General features: G+C 45.3%; 1 protein-coding gene across 1 annotated transcript in view; it reads right to left on the reverse strand.

Moving 5' to 3' along the window:
* Positions 1-22,865, reverse strand: part of PRDM6 (PR/SET domain 6) — a 106,647-nt gene that overhangs the window by 21,460 nt on the left and 62,322 nt on the right. The window contains exons 3-4 of the mRNA XM_013004459.3: positions 10,365-10,492; positions 6,741-6,865 (exon numbers count right to left, since the gene is read on the reverse strand). Of these exons, the coding sequence (XP_012859913.1) occupies positions 6,741-6,865; positions 10,365-10,492 (253 nt within the window). The remainder of the gene's footprint in view (positions 1-6,740; positions 6,866-10,364; positions 10,493-22,865) is intronic.

The following is a 22,865-nucleotide window of genomic DNA, read 5'->3' on the forward strand; positions in this document are numbered from 1 at the left end:
GAAGTCTTACAAAGTAAGGCTTTTAAAAGCCAGACTTTTGAAAGCAGCAAAAGATTACTCTTCTTAAGCATCAACCTCATCGACTGTGACCATCAAACTACTAACAAAACCAGGAACTGATCAGAAAGGGAACAAGAAATGAATCAGAAAACATGATTTTGTTTCAGCTAAAGAAAGACCATACATAGAACTACAAAAGGCTCAAACCCAGCTAACTGAAAATGATCAAAAAGATAAAGGGTTTCTAGGTGAATAGATATTTCGAATCTCTTCAAAGGTAAAGACAAAGAGCAAAGGGGAGGGGGTAAATTCTCAAAGCCTTGAACTCATCAAATCCCAGACAATTAAAATATTGAGAGAAGCTAATTTAGGATCCATACAACTAAGCCCTGCATTAACTCCCTTGCCCATTCAGTCAGCCTGCAGAGACTTACGATGAACCTCGAGCGCAGGTCTGACGCTGTTCTAGGTCCTATGGACACAACGGGAGTAAGAGAGTCGCAGTCCTTGCCCTCATGTCACTAAACTCCCCTGGGAGAGGCAGAAGACTGGATGTCAGTTCTTACAGAAAGCTTGACTCACTTTCATCATATCTAACATTCTCCTATTAGCAAGCTGCACCATTATCATTGTGACTCACTATTCATGATAAGACATTTGCCAGTTTCAGAAAATGTCAAAATGTAAAAAATTATTAATTTCATAAATGACACAAGATAGTCATGATGATAGTGATAAGTGTGGTGACAGAAGAAAGGGGTGCCAGGAAAGCCTATAGCAAAGATGGATTGATTATCCCATCGGGGTCTGCCTGTTAGAATCGAGTCTTCTCGCCAATGGCCCAAGAGGGGCCTGGTCTACTCAGATTGTGGACAGTCTTGTCTAAGTCCCATATAAAGGACAGGAAAGTGCCTTCTCATTCCTGAATTTATGTAGCGTATAATCCCATCCTCCAGGGGACCCAAGGAACCTGGGATCTTGACGCCTCATTCCTACCTTAATGCTCAGCCCAACACTCCCCTAAGTATGAAATCATTATGGGATACGCTGAAGAGCAAGGGTGTCAAGTTGAGGACGAAGATGTGCCTGACTCAAGCCATGCTATTTTCGATCGCTCATATGCATGTGACAGTTGGACGCTGAGTGAGGAAGATCAAAGAAACATTGATGCATTTGAATGGTGGTGTGACCGAAGAACATGGAATGTGCCATAGACTAACAACAACAACAAACTCTTTCTTGGAAGAATAGCCAGAATGTTCCGTGGAGGCCAGGCTGGTGAAGCTGTGTCTCACGTACTTAGGCCATGGAGAAGGGCAGTAAAGACAAGGAATGACGGCCACAAAGTGGACGGACACAGTGGCTGCATCGTAGCCTCAAGGATAACAGCAGTGTGAGAACCGCACAGGTCGGGCAGTGTCTCCATCCGCTGCACACAGGGTCGCTCAGAGGTGGACTGGCTCCTGGCACGGAACAGCAGCAGCCGCCCAGAGCTCCGACGGGCGGGCTCCTCCTCTCTTCCAGCACCTCTGATTTCTTTCTTATGGCAGGGCCCGGCGATCTTTAACTTTTTAAAAAGCCAAGATGGTTGTAGATTTGGATTGCGAGGAAGAATTCCCCACGTTTACAAAGTCCACCTTGGCAGTCATTCTCACAGGCAAGTTCCAAATAAGACCAACAACAAACAGAATGGAATCCTAGAACGCCGGAGAAGTCAAATGAATGAAAGGGGACGTCAAACTGGGCTGCACATTGAGCTGAAGTGGTCGCCCTCTCACCTCATCCCATGGTATTCTCCCTGTCTTGGTAAAGCTCACACGGCACTGCATGTGTGTTGTGTTGTAGTTGTGTGTATTTGACTTATTCTAGACCCAATTCATGAGCACAAGCATGAGGACTAGGATTTTGTACCCTGTCCCCAGGCTTCCCATAGCCCCTGCCCAAAGCGATCTAGTGCACGTGCAGGATGAAACTGGCTAGGATCTCTGTAAAGGTCACAGGTATGAAGCTTGAGTTGGGCTGTGGTCTCCTGGTTGGTGGGATTCGGGTGTGAGGGGTCCTTTGCAGAAGTGCCCCTTCCTATTTTGTGCTCTTTAAAATCCAAAGGGAAAGGCAGGCCTCCTGGAGGCAGGGTCTATTCCAGTGCAGAACCTCCTGAGAAGCCATCTAGTTTCACATTCTGCTACCTCAGCGTCATATGCGGGGACAGAAAAAGCAGCAGGAAGACTTGTTTGACATTTATTCCCAGGGTTTTTTTTAATTTCCTCTGAAATGAATATGAATACACTATGGTCTTTACACTCTGCAGGAGCTAATCCCCCCCTGGAAGCTTTGGGGAATCTCATTCCTTCTTGCGGATGCCATCTGTCGACACAGGCGTTCCTTCAGGCTCCTTTGAAAGGCCCACAGTGGACGGAGTGGCTCTCTTTGGAGCTCTATTACATTTATAACTATGACTTTTTAAAAAGAAAATAACTTAGGAATTGCTTCCAGAACCCAAATGCCTGTGTGAACGCTGTCTTCTCTTGGAGTTGTGGCAGCTTTCAGGGGCTCGTCCAGGCCGTGAGTGGGCAGAGGGCCTCGCGGCCCGGACCGAGGGGCCAGCAACTGAAGTCAGACGCCGCTGCACACACTCAATAGGAAATGTGTACTTTCAGTGTTGAAAGAACCATGGGAAGAAATGTATATTTTTATAAATGAAAGTGCTTAATAAGTATTATTCACTAAGAAAAATCATATTTTCCTTGAAAACCTTGGTCCGAGTATCGATTACATTTCAAATAAAAATTTGACTGGCATACTTAATCCCTCCAAATAATGGCAGCAAAAATTCTGAGCACTTGGTGATAGTGGTACAACATGGTGGATGTGATGAAGGTTACTGACCTCCAATGACTGAAGTGTCACATACATTCACCACAACACACATTACATTTTTAATTCTCAGTATTTATCCAGTCATTTACTGTGGGCACAGTACTGTCAAGAAACTCTGTGGAGGCCTTCTATCCAGTAAGTCTTCAGTCTCCAGAAGCATGCTTTTTTTCCCCCTTCCGTTGGCTGAAGGAGCCCTGCTGATACAGTGGCCAAGAGCTTGTGGACAAAAGAGGTGGCAGTGTGACCTCAGAAAGATACAGCCTCGGAAGTCCCAGGGGGCAGCTCTATTCTCTGTCCTGCAGGATGGCAGTGAGTTTCAATCTCCACTCCCTGGCAGTTGGGGTGTTCTTGTTGCTTGTTTGTTTTTATTGCATCATGTAAATAAAAAGAGCTCTGGGGGATCAAAAGTGTTTTAGAAATGCTAATCGGGGTGAAATGATTTACATTACTCAGGGCTGTGGAAAGCTATCTGCTAAATTACCTGCCGGGGGGCCTTTTCACACATTCCTGCTCTTCAATCACGGAGTCCTGGAGCCCTCATTAGAAAGCATGCCCAGGTCTCTAGGTGAATCACAGATGAGAATCCATCTCACAAGTCACCATCATATCTCGCCCCCACACTAGCTGATGAAACTTTCTGCAGGTTCTTGGGTGGCCAAACACATGGCAGATATATGACTTTGAGACAGGAACTGAAATAAAAGTCCTGTAATATCCTTAGAGGAAGGGGAGATTGTCACTGCTGAGCATTTGAGCCAAGGACTTAATTCCCTTTCAACTTCCCTCAATCCTTACTTCAAACTCTGAATTAAACCCACACGAGGCCCTTACCGCTCTTCTGGTATCCACACCACTTCCAGCCTCTGTGGCTTTGTGAATGTTCTTCCAGGGACTGTAGGTGCTAAATGATATGGACATAAGCCCTGGAAGAGCATATTCAATATTCCAATCAGCAACCTCAAGGATACTGTCTAGAGACTGGAGAAGCAAACTACATGTTATCTCCAGAAAGTACCGTTTTCAATGGCACCACAGCATTGAGTCTGAGGACCAGATTGTCGGGTGCTGTGAACCAGCCTTAGACCCTCAGATCCTGCAGGTCACCCTTCAACCCCATCTGCCCAACTAGCAGCATCGTGACGTGGATGTATGACTTCTACTCAAAGACTCATACCCAGGGTAAGAAGCACACCCACCAAGTGGCCATTCCTTGGCTTCCATTTCTGTCTCAGAATTCAGTAAATGGTAATTCCATCCTCCCAGTTCCTCAGACCAAACAGCTTTGAGTAACAGTTGACCCCTCTGTCTCTCTCACTCAGTATCCAATGTGTCAGCCAATGCTGTTGACTTTATTTTCAAAATATATCCAGAATCCACACCCTTCTCACCACCTCGACCATTCCCACACCGATCCAAACCACTGTCACCTCTTCCCTAGATTCCAGAAAGAGACTTTAACTGGATTCCCTGTTCTACCCTTGCCACTTCCTGTTTTTGACTCAGTAGCCAGAGAAATCCTCTTAAAACTTCTTCGGTTGGATTATGCCACTTTTCTCATCAAAATTCTTCAAACTCCTCCATCTCCTCAAATCTATTTCATCTTAGAGTGACCTTTTATAAAGTTCCTGAGACTGTAAATCTGTATGGAGCAGACAACCTTCTCTTTTTCCTTCTACGGGATTCTACCAGTGGCCTCTAGGGCCAGGAGAGACCCTCCCTTGGCCACCTCTCTGAGTGAATTCCTCCCCCTCACACACGGGTCATGTGAGCCTTGGTGAGGCTCTTACGACACATCAGCAACTTTCTCATCTCAGGCCCCTAACTGCATGGAACACACTTCTCTTACCTAACCACTTGGCTTACTCCTTCACTTCCTAGTCTTTGCACAAACATCTCTTTCTAATGTTGCCTATCTTGAGTACACTCCAAAACTGCAGCTTCCACATCCTGGCATTTCGTATCCACTTTCTTCTGTGCTCTATCACCTCTCCCCCTCTTATCACCATCTGACACAGTATTTCTTATTTTTAATTATCTTTCCACTAGAATGTGACCAGGGCGTGGGGGGGGGGGTGTCTGCTGTATTCAATGTTGTATTTGCAGCACCTAGCAAAGATACTGGCACACAGTAGGTGCTCAAAAATATTTCAATAATGAATGAATGTATATTTGGACTATATGCTAGCTACGTTTGAACTCCAGGATGTCAAGTTTACTCTCACACATTCCATAACACACCCACACACACACAACCTCCTCAAGGCCTGCAGCAGGTCATACTAAGGGACAAAGCAGAGGCTCTTACAGCATGTCTGGAATCCTTTTGGATCAGATTGCACGTGTTAGCAGATGAGGTCATGTGAAGGTTCCAATGTACAGAAGGGCCCATGGCAGCAGGTCAGTGGGCTGATACGTGGACCTCGAGTGACTGTCGCAGGGTGGAAGGGTAAGGGGCATGGGGCCATTCTGGGCAGGACAGAGCACACTGGCTGCCACTCCTATGTCTGCCTCTAGCACTGGCCGCACATTTATGTCCCATACAAAGGTTTTCTCCCATGGAAACAGATACTCTCTCAAACAGGGCTATCACTGCAGAAAAGAAACTTTCCAGTGGAAGCTTGGGAAGTAAAAGGAATGCACTATATAAGTCCAAAAGTTCTTTGTGTTTGTTTGTTTGAGATAGGTTTGGGATTAGGGTAAGAGAAAAGTAAAGATGGTAGTAATCATCTGAGGACACTCTGAGGAATCTTTTTTTTTTTTAAGGCTAATAGAAAAGAAAAACCTGATTATTGGCATATTGATCGGTAAGAATATGAACACTTTTTATAGGGACTGTGTGTATTTATGAGAAAGTACAGAGAGTGGCGAAAAGGACAATAACGCTATCATCAGAATAAAGTTCCTTAGCCATTAACAAACCACCCTTGCTCGTTCGGTTTCATCTTCTGTAGCCCACCATCATTCCCCAGGCTACCGGGAAGGTGGGGACAACATGAAGTCACGGCTCCTTGCTGACCAAGAGAAGCCAGCTCCCCTGCCATGGAGCCAGGCTGACTTCTCGTGGCCCTATCAGATGGAGGACGACTGCCCCTGTGGGCTTCCTAGACTGTGTGTCTTTACAGGAGTATGAAAATAGCCTGAATCCATTCCAAATACCGAAAGCCATCTTATAATATTTTTAAATTATTGAAGAAAAATGAGAAATTGCTGCAAATTTCCCTGGACATGCCTTTTTTTTTTTTAAGATACCGGATGTCATCGTAATAAAGATTGAAGATGATGTGTTCCTCCCTACACTGGGTGATGCAGAAAGACACACACATATTCCTCAGTCATATGTCTATGAATTTTTACTATCACTTGTCACTTCAGTAACGACTTAGATGTAGTGAACCAACTGACAAGGAAAGTGGTACCCTTTGCCTACATGGTATTGTTTTCCCCTGGTTTCAGTTCTGCTCACAGCATGGGGAGACTGTGCATCTCTTCAGAGCTGAAGTTGTATCTTAAGCTGCTCTTACAATCCCCAAGGTCAAGGCTAGAGCCAGACAGAGCATACATGCTCAGTGATACCAGCTCACTTGGCGGTTTAAAAGGATGGCTAAGAGGGAAACGTTAATGGGGCTGTGAGTGAGACGGACATTTGGGAACCAGTGGAGCAGGACTGGCCTGTTCAGATGGAGATACCCTGTGAAAGAAGCAAAAGACAGACGGGAAAAAGGAAACGAGGGCCCAGGCTTGTGCACGCTCGGATTAGGCATCACAGGGAAGCACGTTGGGGCATTTCAAGGAACACTCTTAAACAGGGTAGCTATGAAATAGGTATTTTGAGATGTGAATTCAGAGCCAAAATAAATTCTTACAGTTTTCATCCTGGGCAATGCATTGTAAAGGGATCCCAAAGAAAGACGTATAGCTGTCATTGTACCACACCAGAAGCTCGGTACCCCTGGGAATATCTATACAGGCTCGGTAGAATATATTCGACCTATTCAAAACAAAAGAAAACCCAGCTTAGTAATAGGTAGGACTCAGGTGACCCCATCCACAGTTTTCAATAGCCCCAGAAAAACTCTGCCCAGCTCCACCTAGGCAGTTTCTATTAGTAAGAAATCTACACCCACCTTATTGTCTCCGATCACCAATTCGAGCCTAAAATTCAGCCTGATAAACAGCTCAGGGTTTATGCTCACAGAGTCCCTCCGAAGAGCTTCTCAACTGAAGAGACAGTTATTTGGCCCGAAAGAAAGCAGAAACCAAGAGTTCATTTTTAAAAAAAATGGGGGAAAAAGTCCCTCTCCCGCTAGTGAGAAAATTCTCTCTTGGCAAATGGCTGACACTGCTGGGCCAACCCCACATATAACTTAATACTATTGATTTCTTATTTGGGAGAAAGGCACTACATGTCTTCCTGCAAGTTGGCATGGGTAGTTCCCGACTCTGCAATAAAGCCAGGCCGTTTGTGATGTGAAACCTGCGGGAAACAACAGTCCTCCCCGTCGCCACTCCTCTACAGTTTGACAGAAAAGGAGAAGAAAATCCTCCGTTACATGAAATAGATGGAAATTCAATAAATACGAAAGGAGCACTTCACGCTGGCTAAAAGATGACACTGTGAAGTGATACAGGGCAGGTAACAAGAAATAAATATATTTCATAACAGCTTTGGTAGCGTAAAGGAAAATCTACAGACTTGAAAAAAAACAACAAAAAAACCTGAGGAGATTGTGACTGGTTTCCTCAATGAAGAATTGCTACAAGTACCCGCCTCAAATTCAAGATAAAAGTGTTTAGGGTTTTAGAGGCGCTTTAAATGTAGCCTTTCTGTAAGGAATTGGCTGGAGCAGAGCAATTTGTTCCTTATATAACAATGCAGACATAAGGCGAATCCTTTGCCACATTTTTCATGGCAGTGAGATATGCACTTGTCAACATATTTTGTCACCACAAAGTGGCTCTTGGCAATAGGATCATAAAGATCAATAAAAAAAAGAGCAGATTCTCAATATTTTACTTGCAGCTGCAAAAATTTCATTTATCTTGTTATTTTCCTTCTTTGCTGCCATTCTGTCTCACGAGGGCACTGCTAGCTAAGCAGAATGTTTTTCCCAACGTTCTATGAATATCTGACAAAAACTGCAGCCAGTTGTCCGGCTCTCGCACACCCGTCCTCCCTCCTCATCTCCTAGAGCTGTGCATTTTATTAATTCTTTCCACTGTTACATAAAAAAAATCAAGCGCGGAGCCCAGCTATAAATCACTGGCATCTCCTAACTTGAGAAAAATTGAGTCTACTTTGTACTTCACCCTTGTAACATTTCATCCCTCGGTTTGGCTTCCCTTAATATAAACACAGCGCCCGGCAAGTGAATGTGCTAAAACCCAATGACACACTTTGCCGCTGAAAGAGAAGAACTGTTTTCGAGCAATGGGTGGTCTTCCGAGGCACGGAGAAGGCCGAAAGGGGGAACAAATGTGTAAGCGTACACCATGCCTTACAAGCGGGCAGAGCTTCCAAAACTCGCAGAAATCTCTGCATGTTGAAGCACATCAAAGAGATTTTTCCCTTTTCAGATAATATTTCCTTTGCTGACATGTATTTAGTATTGTGGTTGGATGACTCATAAAGATAGCTTCATAGCGTCCCAACGGAGTTGAAGCAGAGCACATGCCAACAAACATTATTGTCAGCCTCAAAATAAAAACAAAACGTTCAGCTAAGGGTCAATCAATCAAGGGCGCTTTGAAGAAAATTCCATTTAGATATTACAAATCATAACAGAATGAATTTAAACCAGCTGACTTTTTGTGAAGAGGACGTTCATGTACAATAAAAATTAGGCTGGCTCTTCAGGGTCCAACTTTTCTATTTTCTTACTCTTGGACGTGGTCACTGGTGATGGATGCCAGTTTTCTAAATTGTGTTTTTGTAGTTCATTTTCTAAAGAGCTGAAGTAATCGAAAACAGATCGGCCGAGCGAGACTCGAAGTGGAGCCGCCATCATGAAAGGGGGGTTGTAGAAGCCACTTCATAGTGACAGATAAATCGTGAGCGGCTTACACAGGCCCACCTTCGGATTGTCTTGTTTTCCTGGATCCAGAATTTGCCCCAGAGTTCCCTGCCGAACAGCCAAACCATCTCTCATTAAGTGGACAAACACACCCTTACTCCTTTCCTAGCTCAGAGTTTTAGACAAGCCCCCCGCCACAAAGTCAGCTGCAGTCAAGGGAACCCAGAGTGTCCCCGCAGCCTGTCTTGCACTACTTCGTGTGAACCGTTGGTTTTAATGAAATGAAAGTGCAGAGGGAAGCAAGGCAGTGAGTCACGTGCTGCCCGGCTCTGTTCCTTTTGAATTGGAGCTGTTGGAAACCAAGCCAGATTTGTGCAGCTTCTTAACCAATAAGGGGGGTGCGGGAGATTTTGTTTTGCTTTTTTTTTTTTTTAATGGCTTCATATTTAAAAACCAGAAAAAAGGAAAGGAAAATAAATAGCCATAGGCAGGATTCCAAGCGGCCGAGCACAGGGCCTGCTGCTTTGATGTGTCTGTGGTGCCTAATAAAGCGAAGCAGTTGCTTCTGATTCTAAAGGGAACATGGTTGTTTATAACTGAGGTCATGTATTTATACGGCACATGTTTTCGAGGGATTTCGAAAAAAGGACACTTAGTGGTTGGTGTGTGTGTGTGTGTGTGTGTGTGTGTGTGTGTGTTTCCTTGCCCCTATTTGAATTGGTTTCTGCCCTCTCCTCTCCTCTCCCCTGCATCGGTCTTTGGGCCGAAGGGGAAACCTCGGGCCAGCAGGTGCATTGAACAGATGTGGCTGAGCACCCTGAGAGCTCGTCTTGCTGCTCAGCTGCCAAGAAGCTTCCAGTATCTGACTGGGGAAGAGCGGTGGCTCCACCGTGACTTTGTTCCCAGGACACTGGGACCTTCTCGGTGCTCCGATCGGCCTCTTAGCCAGAAACACACTCTGAATCATTAACGGGCCAAATCCCAATACTCTCTAGCACCTTCTGAGAGCGCGAGACAGACAGGGCCATCTTGGGAGCTTTGAACATCCGTGGTTTCCATCCCTCTGCGCCAAGGAAGCTCTTCTCAAGGGGACAGCCTGGAGGTCCCTGAATACAAGACACCAGGGGCTGGATTGCTCAAAGCCTACTCGATCCACATCACTTACTTGACAGCTGCAAAGAGGAGACCCCTGAATCAAGGGGTCTGCTGGCCCCTTCACACACTGACATGAGGGAGTGGTAGGAACTTTGTTCCGTGCACGAGTGAAAGAGGCCTTCCGCCTTTGTTCCTGAATTCTTAAGAAATGACGGACAGTGGTAAAACAGTTTCAGAAACTCAGCATAAAAAAGAAAACAAACGTCTTCCAGCCCTTGCAGTTTTCTGCGGGATTTTGTTTGTTTCCAAAACTAGCAGCAGGCCCACATTTGTAAGCCAACGGACTCCAGTTCTAGAAGTGTAAATGAAGGCATACGTTACCTGTACTGAACTACTGTTAGATTCTGCTCTCCGCAGTGCCTTGCACATCGGATATACCTCATCCAGCTCGACTTACTAGGTTCCCCACCATCAATAAAGTGCTGAAGTGTCCCATCTTGGTCATATATCTAGAGAAGAGGTCAGAAGGTCAAGTAGTTAGAAGGAATCATCAGCCATCATTCTCCCTGCTTCCCTGGGTGTCGTTATGTGTCGGCGGCAGACATTTACGGTCCCTGGGTTTGCCAGCGCCTATTGATGCTTGTGGAAACTCGACTAGAATAACAAGAACATATTGTGTGTGATACAAGTCACTCGCACTTTCCTTATCGGACCCACCTTTCCTATATTAAACATATCGGTGGCATTTCAAAGACGTGACCCTGCTTCGCAAAGACTATGCAACCGACTTTGACCAAGCGAGCTGGAAGGAGAGGCCGCACAGACCTGGACGGACGGTCCACACGAAGAGCCCTCCCCCTGGGCTCAAGCACCTGACTGTCCAGCAGCCTGCTGGAGGCAGTCAACCAGCCAGGTGCCACTGTGCAGCTGGAAGAACTGGGATACCAACTCTGACATCAAATAAATGCCCCCCTCTGCCGCCGCCGCCGCCCGCCCCACCTCCCCCCCAGGAGATGGAGGACGTCAGCCGTCAGCATCTAAAACTATTAGGAGAGGAGTGATCACAAGAGAGACCCTCAAGAAGGAAAGAGGGGTGGGGGGAAGCTGAGCTGCTCGCGCTGGATTAAACATTTCTTGAACTGAGGTCGGTCTAATAACTGTTGTCCTAGATCAACTCGAGCTGATTTTCTTTCATGATAGAATTCAAGAGCATGGAATGAGCTTCCAATCTGGCAAAACCTCTAGTCAGCCAACCCAACACAGAGACGGTGTTGACAGCAGAAGAAATAGCTTCCCTGTCTGGGAGCCAGCTCAGCTCCAGGACAACTTGGGGAGGGAGTGCTGTGGCTAGAGGAACAGCACAGGAGGGGCACAGAGCCACAGCAGCTCTTGAGGTCATGCCCACGCTTGCGGGCATCCCACAAACAAGGGTCTTAGGATGACCTTTCTCAGGAGGACCATGGTGCAACTAGATCTTTTCCAATAAAGCCAGTACTGGGGTACTTCAGACAGGGACTGCTAAGGCACTCCTCACACGACCCCCCCAAATAATGTCTCTCACCCTTGCTTGTCATTCTTTCCAAATAGACATGAAGATTAAGGTTGACCAGTGACCCTCACCCACTACATTTAGAGCCGGAAAGTAGTACGGTCATTCATACAAATTTAGTTCAGCATTTCTATTCTAGGGCGCAGTGGTAGTGATTCCTCTTGACTATCACCAATCATTCAACGACAGCTGAAGAGATGGGTGCTGTTTTCTTGAATCTATTCTTCTCCACCCCCAGCCTTTCCACCAGCCCACAAATAAGACAAACATCAATCTGATGAAGACAACTGCTTGAGAAATTATGACTGGGTAAGCCAGCCACAGTGATCACAGATGATAATCAAAAATGAAGAGATTCCTGGATTGTCGTTTCATTCCTAGATTGTGTTATTCCCTGGGTCAAAGAGTTCTTTAAATGCTTAGCTGCGGGATGATGATGGAGATTAGAAACCTTTATGAGGTGGCTACATCTGCTACATGAGCTATCTAATGACAGACATTATATTTATGTTAGGTGATTCTTTGATCTTTTTTTTTTTTTTAAGGATGGCAATTAAGATTCTAAATCTCCAACCTGAGTCTGCTGCTAACAGCCCAGGCGACATTGAACATAGCCATTAGGTTCCCTTTAAGACCACTGTTTACCTGTAACAGAGCCCAAAATGCTGAGGACCCACTCAGTCCCCTGTGCCACCCTTCCTCCATGTACAGACTGTCCATGAGGGCTGCTGGTGGAAACAATCACGAAACATTTCAAGAAGTGCGCACAACAATCCTTCCCTGTACTTCCAGCCAACATTCCCAAGGACAAGTAAAAGCGCACTAACATCCCTCTACAGTGGGTCCTCCCTTTGGGGCGGAGGGGGGGTTCCTGTGAGCACCAGCCACTAGCTGGTCAGTCTTTAAAATGAGTATAAAAAGCATCTCACTTCAGTAATGATCTCCTTTAGTAAGAATATCGTGACCAGAAGGAGGCGTACAATTTTTGGCCTGCCTCATATAAACTGCTACCTGCTTTAAGGAAGCTGTGGCGGCTATTCATTCGTAAGGCTCCCACCCACCCACCCCTCCAAATATGGTGTGAGGGCCCTGGCTTCAGTGAATATTGGTATTCATTCACACGAAACTAGGAAGAGAATCCCATGAACCTACTTAGGCACCATAGCTATACGCAATCACACCCAATCACACCCATGCAACCTTGATACCGGCTGTTCTCGCCCAGAGCCCAGTCATCATCAAGCCCAGTTGAACTTGCCCCCTAAACGCCCTTGCAGTCCTATCAGTCGCACTGCAGTCATCCCAGCCCCAATCAAGCTTCTTTCTCATCCCTGAAGTATAACAAGAGTCTCTTACAGAGCCCCTGGAGCCTCTGTGGGCCCCTCCAGCCTAGTCTCTAAGCTCCAGCCAGAGTGTTCTTTCAAAACAGAAACCTGGTTGCATCTGCTTTAATAAAATCCTCCCCACCAGTAAACATATATATACAGATACATATGTATATGTTTATATTTCTTAAATGTCCTGTCACCATAACTTATGAGGCCCCCTTGAGGGGACTCATCCAGCTAATATAGTATGGACAGCTCCTCCTGCCAAGCACTGTGCCTTTGCACTGGGTTCAAGCCAGTCATTGGCACATTCCGGTCTCTGATGTTAAGAGCTAGCAGTTAAATGCATTGTTTTTGTAAAGAGCCACAATGGGCCAGAAGGCCCTGCTGCCTGATTCTGTTTGTTACTCTAGTATAAGGAGAGTAAATATAGAAAAACGGTTTACCCAAATGTGAAGGGCAAATAGGAACTGAAGATGATCTTCTAGAAAACCTCTAGTTACTAATGTAAGTCCCACCATTATTCCCTGTTCTTACCACAACTCAATTTATACTTAAGGGCTCAATTTTTTAAGGTGGGGGTCGGGGGAGAGGCCTGGTTAATACAAACGGTTAAGGGCTCAACTACTTACTGGAAAGTTAGTAGCATGAACCTACTCAGAGGGTCTGGCAATCTACTGCCCCAAAGTCACGACCTTGAGAAGGGCCCTGTGGGGCAAAGTCCTGCTCCGACACGCGAAGTGGCCACCACCAGAGCCGATCTGCTTCCGGTTTTTCAAAATGAGGCGTGCAGGTGAAAATCAGCATGTAACGTAGCCGGTCAGGGTCGATCATGCTTGTATCCACCTAACGTGGCAGAGAAGGAGCTGGAGCTATTCCCGTGGGCTTTGGTCTGAAGGATCCGCAACAGTGTGAAGTGCAGGAGGTTGTTCTTGGAAGGAACATTAACACTTATAGTTGTGTGACATTGAAATGAACACTTAAAATTAGATATCTGAGATGCCTTTTAAAACCTAAGGACTATAAGGAGATGCACTAATGCCCAGACCAAGAATGATTCTGTCTTTATTACCTTTCAAGAAATTTAAAATAAGTGTTTTTCAAAAAATGTCCAACTTATGTGCAAAGCATTTAAACAAGTCTCCTTTATTAAAAAAAAAAAAAAAAAGCCAATACATGAACCTACTGCCATCTCACCGATGCTGGCTCATAACAACCCTGCAGGACAGGGTAGAACTGCCCCCGTGAGTTCAGGTAACTCGGGTAACTCTTTCCTGGAAGAGAAAGCTCTGCCTTTCTCTCAGCGGCTGGTGGTTTCAAACAGTTGGCCTCAAAGTTAGCAGCCAACAGGTAACCACCAGGGCTCCACGCCTCCTCTTAGGGTCTATGAAAATGTCAGTCAGGAAGAAAGTAGAAAACCTTATTCATTCAGATAATGAAAATGAAGGCAAGAGAATTCACTTCAGATTAAGAAAAAGATTCAACCTGAAAGAACGCTTAAATACAAGTAAAGTTTTGTCGAAAATGGGGCCCTTTATTCTCTATAACTATGAACAACAAGGTTTTAATACTTGCTCTGGTTTTTTGTTTGTTTGTTTTTCAAAGAAAGCCATACAAAAGAACTTAACAGAACCAGGGAAATGGATTTGAAGAAACCCAGGGTACTTGGGATGGAAAGGGTTAAATTCTGCCCTAGAACAACCCCTCAAATCTGTAGAAAGCATCTCTGGTGAATTTGTTTTGGAAAACTAGTCCCAGTATTGCCGAAAAGAGTGTATAACAGGGTGGCCGCTTTCAAGTAGATTTTCCCAATATCTCAATAAACTTGGCACGCATAAATTGTTGGCCCAGCATTTTCACTTCTAGGCACTTAATCCAAATGGAACTCTTACATATGTGCCTAAGACAATTTCAAGGGCATCCATTGCAGCATGTTTTAATAATAGCAAATGATTAGAAATAACTGAAAGATCTATTGCCAGGAGAGTAAATAAACTGTGATTCATTTATCCCACGAAAGAGTCTAAAGTCTTTCAAGTGAATGAACTAGACCTACTAGTAGTCAGACACAGTTGGTCTGGATAAATTATATAGACATCAAACAGGACCGACTGAGAGAGACAAGCTGCAAGTTGATGCATTCCCGGGCCATTGTGGAAATGACCAAAGTATCCGAAACATTCTGTTGTTATTTTACAGGAGTGTGCGCTAAACATCCACGCGCACAGCAAGAGGAGGCGTGCACAGGAAGACGAGGAAGGACAGAGGAGAAGGACGGGGTCAACTGCTGCAGAACAGCGACCTTGGGAGACAGGGAACGAGAGGAAACCCAGGGACATTAACTTCTGTGAATGCTTCCTTTCTTTAAAAAGCACTATGAAGCAAATACAGCAAAGAATTACTAATAAACTTAAGGTTTTTTTAAAATCACTTTTAGTGTTGAGGCCAGTATATGAGTATCTCCATATAAAATTGTGTACTTTCCTGGTTTCTGACCACTACCCCCCCTCCGCCACCATAATCATTGAAAGATCATTGAAAAGAAAATCTAGTTGTTTTTTTCTTTGTAGGCCAGTTTTTGTATGCGTTTTTTAATAGAGCAGTGCATTATATCACCAGGAGTTAGAAACTACTTCTGTGTTATCCTCCTGGGAAAACATTTGTACCATGGATCACTGCATTATCAATGTGTGATGTCTTTTGTGATTGCTGTTGCTATTTTAAAAGCATCTGTTTTGTTCTGTGCTTTCTCTTCTATCTTGTATCAATGGGAAGAGAAAGATAAGTAACAGATAGGGTGAATTCTTATGTTTTTAAAAGGTGCTTTTTTTCCCAATCCAATAATGTTTTCAGGGATGCCACCCATGTAGTTGACATAGTGATCCTACAAATTGTGGCTCCTTACAAACCATAGGTGGCCGTCACTGAAATTCACTCTGCAAAGAGTGCATCATGCCATCCTGGAGCTCAGGAGGTGCTCCTTCCTCTCCTACAACAGCAATCTGCTTTCAGTGAGAAACCAGCAGTAAAATATGTCTAGCGTTATAAACGGTGGTCTTGAGGGGCTTGTTCAGAGCTTTGTCACTGATCAATGCTACCAATTTTACGTGAACACCAGTAATAATCACAGACGCAATGTGAGCAAGTGGGCTGATGTGGGCTCGTTTTCATTAAATAACAAGAAAATGGTTCTCCAAATGATAAGAACTTGCATATATTGGGAGCTCTGAGCAAATTGATTCTCTAAATCAAGATTTCCAAGCTCTGGATTCTTGGGCTTTGTTTGCAAAATTTCAACGACTTAAATGTCTACTTTCTCTTGAACAATAAAAATTTCTGATAATGGTGGATCCCAAATTCTTGGCAATAATGACCTGAAGCTGAAAACCACCCCTATAAATCGGGCATGCGCTTTTCCAGTTCTCCACGCTCCCTACCACCCCCTATCATCTCCTATGGTGTGCTTGCTTTATCAATCCACTCACCTGCCTGGCCTCATGAAAGCACTTACCCTGCCTCTCCTGCACCTATTGCTACCCCTGAAAATCACCGTCACATTTTGGGAGTTTCAAGGGAAACTATTAGAACTGAACTGATGACCTTGAGATCCAGTGAACACTCGTCTCTTTCATGTTGCCCAGGAGGCTTCACGTGCCCTGAGACCCAAGCTTTCTGCTGTTTGTCTGCCAGGGAGAGAAAGAGCAAAGAAAGTTTAGTTCTTCTCTTGAGCAAAGGATTCATTTGAATTCAAAGACATCTCAGGTGTGATGAGGTTATCAAAAGCAGCCAACAAGAGGCTGCTCTGGTTAAAGGAAGAGGGGCCGATAGCTCAGCCAACCCTACCCCAAGGGCTGTTCCCCTTCTCTGGTTTGAGAAAAGAAAGAGAGAGCATTTATTTCCTCTGTAAGATAAGGGTCCCAGGAAGATTTAAGTCACCAGTTCTTCGGCGAACATGCTCTGTACTTGGCGACATTTAGATCCTAGGAAAACCAGGTTTGCAAAGGCATCTCAGAGACCACTGCTCTAATCTAGTCGTTTTCTGTAGAAGGGAACCTGGGGTCTCCAATGTGTCAAGGACTGGTGCAGAGTGAGGGCACTAGTCAGTGAAAGAATCAGACCTCCTCACCACCCCCATCTTCTGCCGCCCCATCTGGGGGGGGTGCTGTGGCTTCCTCCCACCTCAAGTAACCCTATAAGTGCTCTGCAGGAATCCAGTGACTTCAAACAAAAGAAACTTGAACCAGGACTTAAATGTTAACTTGCTCCTCCCAGAAATAGATACACGCATTCGAGCATTAACACATGCTCAGACACATGCAGGCACAGACATTGTATCAACCCCCAAACCAAGTTCACTGCCGTGGAATCGATGCCGGCCCTATAGGACAGGGTAGAACTGCCCCTGTGGGTTTCTGAGACCATACTCATTGCAGAATATAAAGCCTATTTCTCCCTCAGAGCAGGCTAGTAATTGCAAACTGTTGACCTTGCAGTTGAACATTAGGGGAGACATCCCTGGCCTCTCATGCACTCCTGCCCCTGTGCACCCCTCTGATGTCACCCCAGACACGGGCATTTGGCTGTGTTGAAACACCAGCCTCTTTCCATCTCCAAAGGACAGCCAAGGTCTGGGAGCACAGAGCTCAGCACATAGGAAGAACTCAATACATGCCGATGTGAGCCTTGGATTTTATTGAAAGTTATAAAAGAAATCACTTGTGGCAATGAAAACTTGCCAATTGCAATTAGGGCTTAACCTTTAAGGTCACTAGGAGTCAGAATCTATTTATTGGCCCTGGGTTACTTAACACTTGAACATGCTCTACCCTGTGACTGGCTCCTGCCGGAAGGCCCTTACCTTTTCTCTCTCTCAGGGCCAGAGATTCAGCCACCCCGAAACACTCCCCAGAACTGGTTCAGATGGAAATTCAGTAACGACAGCTGAAGGCACCTTCATGTTGTACAACTGCACTGAGGGCACGGAGGCACAGTTCCCAGCCACAGAGCCCACCCCCAAACCCCAGTGGAGCCCTGTTTGTCCTACGTCCATCACATTGCTTCTAAACGTGGGGGTTTTCGTTTTGATAGGGAAGGGATTGTGCTCTTGAGAGAAGTCAGATACTGTCACAAGGAGAAAAGCGCCCGGACGCTGGGCAACCAAAGTGATCAACTTCAGTGAGGAGGAATCCACTCCGTGGTAGGGTTTAGACACCGGTCTGCTTGTGAACTTCGCGTCGGGCACTGGGGTGACGGTTTATGGAGCTGATCCGTTTTCCGTTTAGCAATTCATACACATGTGGTTCATGTCATTGGATGCAAGGATGATTCGTGGGTTTCTTGCCATAGCTCTCTCTGTATAGAAAGGAATTCATTCTCCATTGACCCACCAGTTTTTATTAGTTTTTGCAACTAGCCAAGCTTTGGTATATTTGTTTTTATTTTTTGGTTGCAACAAAAATATTACACCTTACAAAAAATAATTAGGGAGATATGCATATCTTACCCTTGAACCTAACCTCTTTCAATTCTATGAAATAAAATGACAAATTGTATTGATGATTAAAAATTTAAAAAATGAGTATGCTAGAAAAGGGCCCCAAAAAAGGTCCCTGGGAATTTTCTGGTCTAGTTCTGTGTGCCCAGCTGTGGCATGAGCCAGCGCTATTGTCGCAGCAGATCCACCACCCAGGGAAGAAAAGATTAAACGATGGCTCCTCCACTCTCATCTACCTGTGCTCCACACAGCCCGAACTCTTGGTCAAAAAGAGAAAATTAAGTCAAGAATCAAGTGCATCAGTCATTTGAAAAATGCTCTACTTGAAGCTTTCTCTCTGGGCCTAGACAGAGTGTTGTTGTTGTTGTTGTTGTTGTTGTTAGGTGTCACCGAGTTGATGTCTATTCCAACTCACAGTGACCCCATGTGACAGACGAGGACTGTCCTGTAGAGTTCTCTGGGCTGTAATCTTTACAGAAGCAGTTCTATGAATCTTTCTGCCACAGAGGCCTTGGGTTTCTTTGAACTACAAACCTTTATGTTAGCAGACAAGCACTAAACTATTATACCACCAGGGTTCTCTCCTGGGGGCTGGGGGAGAGGAGGCGTGTCACTCACTGCTCTTGAGTCAATTCTGACTTATAATGACCCTATAGGACAGGGGAGAGCTGCACCGGTGGGTTTATAAGACTGTAAATCTTTAGTAGATTTACAGTAGAAAGCCTCATCTTTCTCCCACAGAGCAGCTGGTGGTTTTGAACTGCTGACCCAATGGTTAGCAGACCAATAAGTAACTCATTACAACACTCAAGCTGAGGCTCAATATTTTGTAGCCCAAGAAGAGTTCCACAACCAGATCATTTACACAAAAGAACTACTCTTGACTGCTTTGACTGTGAAAAGTTTAGGACAAACATACTCTGATTACTAAATAATTATGAAATAATTTAATAGCATGGTAATTAGAGAAGACTTTCACAAGTATACTCAGTGAAAACCCACAAGAGAAGTGAAGCCACCAAGCGAGACAGGGGAGGTGGGAGGGGGAGAGTACAGAGGTCAGAGCACCTCCGAGAGCCTGAGCTCCAGTGGGGGCTCCAGCAAGTGTGGCTCTGAGACTTCGAGCTGCTACTTAACCTCTTGTGGAAACAGAGCTCTGGGGGGAACAGCACTAACGACAGACCCTACCTCAGAGGACTGCCATAGCATCAACTGAAAATGCAGTTAGGGGGAAAGTGGGCGAAGAAGGCTGTGATTTTCAAAATAAGGAGGGGTTGCTTTAGAATGCTGGACAACGTCGTCGCACATGTTGACAAATCTGTGTTCCAAAGGCTTCTTGTCCGGCACTATTTTATCCTGGAGTATTTGGTCTGCAAAGGGACTTTATGTGACCTGTATGGAAGTCATTAACACTAAGAGTAAAGTAAGGCCCGAGGCCATCACCAATTACGAAACAACATGCAAGGGCACTACTGTGTCCCTCATCACCCTTTGCTCGTCTTCTCACTCTGCACGAGTGAAGTCAGTCTTAGCTTTATTGTTAGTCACATCCGTGAGTTTCTGAATATACTCTCACTTTTGCTTATTTTTGAAATGTATCAATTGTATATAAAATGATTATTATTTTTGTTAAAGATCCAATAAGCTGCGTGTGTAAAGGATTTGAAACCATGCTGGACACATCTAAGTGCTAAAAATGCATGAGCTAGCTACCCATTTTCGTTAGGTGCCATCCAGTCAGTTCAGACCCATAGCAACCCTGTGCACCCCAGAAAGAAAGACTGCTCAGGTTTCAGCGGCTACTTTGTCTGACGTGGCCAGCCGATTCCTTCTTCATCGCCTATTCTCAGTCTGAAGGTTTCACTGAAATCTATTCACTTGGGGGACCCTGCTGGCATTTGAAATACTTGTGACATCGTTTCCAGCACCACCACAACATACTAGCCACAAGACAACAGCTAAGTGGTGGTGAGCTAGCTATCAGCCATCAGTATGATTAGGTGAGAAATGCCAGCCCAGGTATCAACTGCTCACAGACTCATAATAAGTATCACATATGCAACTATGAAATTGAAAGAGTCGTCACACTATATATGGGCCCGAGTTCACTTAAAATATTTTTTTAATTACCCATACACACCACACAGAGTTTTGTATATCCCAGGAAATCCATTTTGATTGAAAGAAAAAGAGGAGGAAAAAGAAATTGGTATGACATCGAAGAGGGGTAGAACTAAAACCTTGACTCAAGCTCATTTTTGCCACCCAAATGAATCTGTTTTAAAAACAAAATAAGGCACAATAAAACAAAAACTCACGAATGAATCTGAGATTACCCTAGAACGTAGGAAGGGAGCATTTTCAGTCTTAAATCTTGCAGTTCCTGCATTTAGTCAGTCTTCAGGGTGTCGCAGAAGGCAGAGTTCTTTGTCACACAAAGACACCGGCATCTGATACACTTTGGGGAAGATTCCTGGGGCAGAGTAATAACTACAGCTGAGTACTTAAAAAAATACTGATAATAACTCACTCCAGATTACCAGTCATAGTGACCCTCCAAACAGGACAGAACTCTCCTTGCGGCTTTCCCAGACGGCAGCTCTCTCCTGGAGTAGAAAAAGCCTCGTCTTTCTCCCTTGGAGAGGCTGCAGATTTCAAACTGCTGATCTTGTGGTTAGCGGCCCAACTTGTACCCCACGATGCCACCGGGGCTCCTAATGAGTATTAAACGTGTTTGAATTCATTGTGGCTGCAGAACTCCAACAGCCCTTTGGCAGATCAGGTTGACCCCGGAAGTCACTAACCTTTGTGGCCAGAGGAAGTGCCAACTGACAGGCTGCCGTGTTTCCACAGAACACTTCACATGCTCACGCTGGCTGAGCTGTCTGTGAAGTCAAACGCTCCCTGGTGAGGAGCAGGGGATTTGCGCTTCGCAGCCAGGAGTCTCAGATCGAGCAGGACAGTGAGAACGCACCAGTGTGCTCTTCTCACTCCTTTGTTTTTCATGCCCAACGCTAGCTCAGGAAGGAGAGAGACCGCAAAGCTAAGTGTTTTAAATGCACGCAGCACCTGCTCGGCCTCAGCACAAAGAACAGTGACCAATTGTTCACACTTGCATGGAATTTTAGTTTACAAAACACTTCCACGAGCTTATGTGATCCCTCTAAGGGACCTGGGAGGCCTGCTGGAAATATCACTGCATTTTGTAGGTAAGAAACCTTGGGCCGAGAAAGGTTAACTGACTGGCCCGGAGTCACAGAATTGGTCAGTGACTGAGACAAGGGGGAACCCCTCCTGTTTCCTTCACATCCCATTTGTCCCGGGCTTTTCCCTGGAAAGCATCTGAAGTCTCCAAAGGAGGGTCATAAAAATGTTCATGATGATGAATCATGTCGTTTATCAAACAAATTCCTATTTTCAGAGCAAATGTCATTTTAGTGAGAAGTACTTAATCTATTAGCAAAATTTACACAGCCTACAACCAGGCCGATGACTTGAAGATAGAAGTTGCCAACCCTGTCACCCCACTCTCCTCCCACGGGCAAAAGTGTCGTCACCGCCAAGAACACGGGACACAGGCAAGGCACGGTCCGGCGGGTAAGGCTCATTTCCGATCAAGGCTGCTTTACTGAAGCAGAGACCGACTATCATGCCCTCCCACAAAGTGCTCTCGGTCACCACTGTGTACCCAAGCACACAATAGTGTTTTTGAGGGGAGGTTTGGTCTTTGTGATGCTATACATATGTTCCTTGATACATAGATGTACCTACACACATACATGAAGAAAAACTATGGCCAAGTCAACAATTTTTACACGTGCTCCGATGACAAAAAACTATGGATTTTGCATTTCGTTAACCTATCCATGAGAATGAACACGTTTTATCAGGGCTTCTAAGAAGGAGCCTCTTTCCTCTCTCCTGGGTTTGGCCTATCCGGAATGTCTGGAATGCCAAGCTTCTCTGGCGATGCCTCAAAGGTCAAGTCATAGATGCGCCATAAAATAAATGAGGACCGCTTCTGCCCGCCGTGGCAGTATTTCCAGCAAGCTGATATAAAGCTGTATACTGTACTTTGTCAATGCGCATTCATCAAGTTCCAGAAATATGAGAAAATCATTAGAGGTTTATGTTGAGTTTGCAGATAACACTAACATATAAGTCAAGAGTGAGATACGATCATCAGAAAAACAGTTGAAACGCGTCAATACACTGTAAAGCACCCACGGAGGCGTTTGGAAGACTTCATCAGAGAGAGACATGGGGAGAAAGTAGCAATGGCTATTCGGTCACCCCGTGGGTCAGCTGCTGCTCGCTGCCTGGCTTGAGGAGACTGGGGCCTCTGAGGACCAGAACCTGAGACCCAGAGCCCTGAGCAGTGGGCAGCACTTGGCACATCCCACTAATCTCTGAGCACAGAGGCAGCCATGGCTAGGAAGCCTGCTATCCATCCATGTGGGGTCTTCTCTCGGGACATCTCCCGTCTGTTGATCAGAGGGTGACTTTGGGGA

The sequence above is a fragment of the Echinops telfairi genome, unplaced genomic scaffold (assembly GCF_000313985.2).
Source record: "Echinops telfairi isolate 266 unplaced genomic scaffold, ASM31398v2 ScPeMD7_7469;HRSCAF=8507_1, whole genome shotgun sequence".
NCBI lineage: Eukaryota > Metazoa > Chordata > Mammalia > Afrosoricida > Tenrecidae > Echinops > Echinops telfairi.